Below are 5,930 nucleotides of genomic sequence, written 5' to 3'. Positions count from 1 at the left end.
CTTATGATATGTGGATTGTCGATTGATTATGTGGTATGTTATTATGGCATTGTATGGAATACCCCGGGGGGTTCCTGTGGTATTTGGTATAAGACCGTGGAAGGTTTCCATGGCATCCTAGTATATTTTCATGATTAGTTGTATGATATTTGCTTGGTAAGAAGACCATACGGGGGTTCACATGGCAGAAAGACCGTGTGTGGGTTCCCATGGCAGGAATATCATGTGGGGGTTCCCATGGCAAGTAGTAAGGCCACGTGGGGGTTCCAGTGGCACTAGGTGTAAGGCCCTGGAGGGTTTCCATGGCTTCCTTATATGTTAGTGTGTATGGCTTATGTGATGTATGTAGCTTTACAACTAATGTGGTATGCATTATGTGGATTATGTGTGGGGTATGCTCTGGGGAATTCACTAAGCATTAACTTACAGTTTGTGGATTTTGTTTCAGGTACATCTGATACCAAAGGCAAGGGCAAGGCTTGATAATGCGGCGTGCACTCTCTCTATGACAAATGTTTGAGGGGACACTCTGATATTTGTAATAAAATGTTAACGTTATGAATTTTGGAAACAATGATTTATATTACTACATATATTATGCAAATGTTTGTTTAATTAAAAATGAAAAAAAAAATCTTTTGAAAATCGAGTTGTTACATGAATCTTGTAGGATGTTTAGGTCATTTTCTTGCCTTTTGACCTAGGTTGGGTAGAGGACATGCATGCTCCCTAGGTTATAAGACATGCATGGAGCATGCATGTCCATAAACTTGTCATTTTGACGAACCTTTGGAGTCCTTTAAAGCTTTCTAGAAAGTTGGAGTTGAAGACTATATGGATTAAGGACTCAAACCATTAAGATTTTGCCTCAGACTGTGATCACGACATGGCATGGAGTGTGTCACAACGTCAAGATGGAGGATTCATCATTTATTTTATACTGATTAGTTCACAATGTGACCGAGGTGGGTTCACGACGTGGTGTCTGCTAATTAATTTGCCTGCGTCCGAGTTGGCTGATTTAGTGCGTGATTGAGTTTGGAATCGGGTTGAGCACATTCTCACGACGTGACCAAGGGCTTGTCATGACATGAGGGTTAACTGTTGGTAATGTTGGTTGTTGACATTGAACATTGACTTTTTGACCGGTTTCACTTTTGGTCAAACTTAAAGGAATTGGGTTATTCATTAAGGTTTTACCGTGTTTTGGTGCCAGTCTGCTCATGGGATTAATCAGTTCAGAGAGTAAGCATGTCGCGGTGTTTCTTTGGCCTTCGATTTTGGTGAGTTTCCTCACTATACTATGTATTTTAGTATATATATCCTTGTATGTTAGGATATAAGAGTAGTGGTATGATGGTTAGAGTACAAGTGGGTTGGTTATCTTCTAGTGGAGATAACCTTAGGGGTTGTATGCAATCATATAGGATATTCTGAGAACTTTTGATCTAGGATTTTTGTTGCATGTTCCTTGTTTGGTTGTGGCTCTAGAGTGGGATCACCTATTCGGATGTCTATCTCACCTATGGTTACATATGGCTATGTATTCTATGGAAAATTATTGGTAGTGGTGTAGTGTGCTAGGAGAGGACTAGTATGCGGTAGCTAGTGAGCTGTTAGACAGTTAGATTCGTGTAGATAGTTGCTTGTGCATATGTGTTTTCTTGATTGCTTGTTTGCTTATATATGTCGACATATTGTGATAGGTCACTTTAAGGCGGTCCTACTTTGTGATGTAGGCCAAGATACTAGGTGTGGATCAACTCTAAGTCGTAGGTATATGAGAGGAACCAACCGTGGGCTGGAGGTTCAGGTGAACGGTTAGGTTGAGGCGGTATGACTACATACCTCGGGGCAATCCAGTCTTTGTGGCTGTCGGCCCAAGTGCAATCTTGTATTTATGATTGTGGGTCCGGTGTGTATGCATTGTATGTGTATTGTGGTGTGTGATAATTTTAGGGAACTTATTAAGCTTTGACTTATAGTTATGAAATAAATGTTTTTCAGGTACATCGTGGGAATGCGAATGCTTGACTATATACATTCATCATCAGCAATGAAAATTTTGCGTTTATTGTGTTATTCGGACTTTAAATAAATATGTTTTGAAACAAATGATTTTCTTAACTTGATTTCTATGTGAAGTTTTTCCGTATTTAAAAATAAAAGATTTGTTGTGAAAACGCAAGATTAAATGATACCACTATTTCACTGGGTAGTAAAGAATTCTTTGGTCATCCTTCGAAATTGATTTTCATAAAAATAGTTTGACAATAACAGGCCATGCAGTGAAATCAAACACATAAAATGAACAAAAAAAACATAAAATATATCACTTATACTGACCATGTTCATGGATTCGATGTTGGACGCTATCCTACGAATAGGGCTAAACGTCGTTGTTTTGAAAATTTGGTAGGGTAACCCGCCGGTGCGAATACCTTCAACAAAATTGGTGGTAATTTGCTTCCTAATTTTAATTATTGATAAATTAAAAAAAATAACTTAGATGATCTGAATAAGATTTTACATTTTGATTATTTATATTGAATATTGAAAGTGATCCGAACTCCCTCACCACGTTTCATTTATTTTCTTGCTTTCCACACAACTCAAAGTATCAAGTCATGGATTCGCCGAGTATACTTTTCTAGAATGTCAACTCTCTTCTACACTAATTTAATAATTTCAAATTACATATTTCCTTTATCCAATTTAATAATCAACATCGAATACCATTTCATGATTTTTAAATACGAAAACAAAGAAAAAAAATACGCGCTCGGTGATAAGTAAAGCGATCACATTCTTCTGCTATAAATACCCTCGATCGGCTACCAAACTCTCCATCATCTCACTCATCGACCTGTTCAACTTCAATCGCAAACAAAAAAACAAAAGATTCCTGGATATTTCAGCGAAACGCAACTACAGGAGAAAATGGAAGGATCAGGAGTCTCTCCTAGCTTCAGTTGTTACTCTTCTGATAGTTTAACATCCATGGCAGTTGCCAAAGTGATCCATGAAGAGCATGCAGCTCGATTTCAAGAGTTTGGGGATCTTAGCGAAGATGACTTTGAGTTTTCGGTGGGTTTAAGCGATGAGGATGTTTCAAAGGAAGAGAACCATTCACGAAGCTGGACTGTTTTTCCTGTTTTCAATCACGATCTAATGATGAAAGATGACGAAGATCGTGATCAGGTTAAAGGGAAGGAAGATGAACGAGAAGAATCTTCTTGGTGTTCATCATCAGAAGCCGACGAATTGGAAAGTCCACGTTCTAAAGCATACTGCGTACTGTGGAGGCCGAAATCCGACAGTGGATCGCCACCTCGTGTGAGTAAATGTAAGAAGAGTAGTTCTACCGGATCTGGATCGAAGAGATGGAGCATCCGGTATTTGCTCCGGCGAAGCAACAGCGAAGGGAAAGAACCGGTGGTGTTGATGACTCCTAAGAAGGTCGACAGTCCAAAACAAAAACGTAACTCCGGTGAGGTTTCAAAAGTTGGAAGCCGATTGAAGGTGCAAACTCCTGTACATGAATTGTTTTACGTGCAAAGAAGAGCTGAAAATGAAGTTGTGAGGAGGAAATCGTATCTACCCTATAGGCAAGGTCTTGTAGGGTTCTTCTCAAATGTCAACGGAATGGGGAAAATACTTCCATTTTGAGAAAAAAATAAACTCAATTTTGTTAAGTTCTATTACTTCATTTCACTGGATGTAAATATCTTTCAATGATGATATGTTCCTTGAAAACAAAAGAGTTTTGAGGATGTAAAGTTTATTAATAATCAGATATATATTTTATCATATGGTGATGTAATCAAATCGTTTAAAAATATATGCTTTAAAACATGAAGAATAATATATGAATTTCACGAGAAGGGCTATTGACTAATACAACAGTTGGTCGTGTTATAATATGCAATTGCAATAAAGAGGGTTCATGGCTTCGAGATGCATGGCGTTGTACACCAACTATTTTATTTTAATTTATGAACAATTTCATTGAATTCAACACGGTTAGGTCCATAAGAACTATAAATAGATTTATATAGAAAAATACACATTGAATTTTCCTTAAGAGTTCTTAGACGAACAAAAATCTATTTAAAAAACAACACACACACAAATAACACAAACATAATATTAAATGTCAATTCGTAAAATTAATTCATGCTTAATCCAATCAAAATATGAATCATTTTTATAACATGGACATGACAAGAGGTCATTTTTTTTTTTAACATGAACAAGATCTAATTCAAAATGACATAAAATACAAGCACAACAACACGACAATAATAATAAAAAAAATATCAATTTGTTAGCTTAATTCATGCTTAATCATATCAATATATGTGTCCCAAAACATAAGAATCACATATATCGATAAGTTCAAAAGCCTAAATAAGGTTTAAGACATTAAAATAGTGCTGAATTTCTTCAAACTTATAACATAATATAAAAGAAAATTCATTCAAATTTATATCATTTATTAAACTGCACACATTCAGTTTTTATGACCGACTACTCAAGGTTAGCCTATAAAAATGATTTAATAGGGTAATATATTTTTCATTTTGTACATATTTAATCATTAATATTTTTGTACACATTTAGTACTTAATACTTTTTTATTGTAAAAGAAGTCATTTTTGTTTTTTTACTCATTCAGTACTTATGAATGATTTTTTTAGGTTTTTCTCACGACATCTTACGTAGGACAATCATTAACGAGGTGTTGGGGCTTTCATGCTTATGTTCATCGCGATCTCGACTACTTGGTTGCTTAGGTCATGTGTTTAGAATGTCATAACTTCTTCATATGATCTCAGATGTTAACGATCTTTATATCCATGCATTCGTATTTTAGTCAACTACAACTTTTGTTTAGATTACTTCATTTAAAAAAATAATATATTTTTACTTATGGTCTTTATATCTATATGTTTTTTATGAATGCATGTATGAATGTTTTTTTAATAAAATCGTAAATAAATATATGTTATATTTTAATTGGAGTAATTTTAACGAAAGTTTTAGTAGACTCAAACAACGAACACATAAATATAAAGATCATTAAAATCTAATATCATATAAAGAAGTTAAGATGTTCAGAACACAAGACTATACCAAACCACAAGACTTATACAACCAAGCAATCGAGATCGCGATGGATATAAACATCAATAGCCACAAACACCTCATCAATGATTGTCGAATATAAGATACTGTGAGAAAAATCTAAATAAATAACAAATGAATACGAAAACAAAAATGACTTATTTTGAAATAAAAAATATTAAGGACTAAATATGTACATAAATATTAAGAAGTAAATGTAATGCTTTGGTTGTTATCTTTAATTCTAAAGTGTAATGGATGGAAGTGTAATAAGAGGCAAGAACTAGAAGCAACGAGTAATTTGAGACTTCTGAAGCGTTTTATGAGGCAATAAGCATAATAGTAGCAAAGAGAACTATATTCTAACTTCTGATTCCGATTTCATCTAACAAACAAATAAAAAATCATCTAATAGATAAAATTAAATTAACAAACAAAAACCACGATTTCTACTAGCAAGATACAAAAAAATTTGCTTCAACTAATAGATCACTAGTTGTAGAGAATAAACAAATAGATATAAAGGAATCTGAGCCAATTAACAACTGCATTCAATTACGAAGTGTACTGTTAAATCAATAATCAAATGTTTATGTTGGTGCAAAAAATTTATGTATCTAACACACAAAAAGCCTTATTTCGATGAAGCACAAAAAAAATCCACAATCAGATAAAATTAGGAAAACTATTTCAGTCTTAAATCTGAGATCCTTTAAAAAAATAAACTGATTTCATTAGCATCTGATGTATCAATAGAAACAGCCGATTTAGTAAGGACATGTTTCGATTCGAAGGAAAACCCA

General features: G+C 34.3%; 1 protein-coding gene across 1 annotated transcript; it reads left to right on the top strand.

Moving 5' to 3' along the window:
- The first annotated feature begins 2,824 nt into the window (after positions 1-2,824).
- On the top strand, positions 2,825-3,761 carry LOC145033942 (uncharacterized). The gene has a single exon (XM_078982414.1). The coding sequence runs from the start codon at positions 2,941-2,943 to the stop codon at positions 3,667-3,669; it is 729 nt and encodes a 242-aa protein (XP_078838540.1). The 5' UTR covers positions 2,825-2,940; the 3' UTR covers positions 3,670-3,761.
- The last annotated feature ends 2,169 nt before the right edge of the window (positions 3,762-5,930 follow it).

Source organism: Lactuca saligna, chromosome 3, assembly GCF_052625555.1.
Source record: "Lactuca saligna cultivar CGN05327 chromosome 3, ASM5262555v1, whole genome shotgun sequence".
NCBI classification, from domain to species: domain Eukaryota; kingdom Viridiplantae; phylum Streptophyta; class Magnoliopsida; order Asterales; family Asteraceae; genus Lactuca; species Lactuca saligna.
This window is presented reverse-complemented; position numbering and strand designations above follow the sequence as displayed.

Coding starts and splice junctions, on each gene's coding strand:
- LOC145033942 (XM_078982414.1), top strand. CDS start 2,941: ATGGAAGGATCAGGAGTCTCTCCTAGCTTCAGTTGTTACTCTTCTGAT.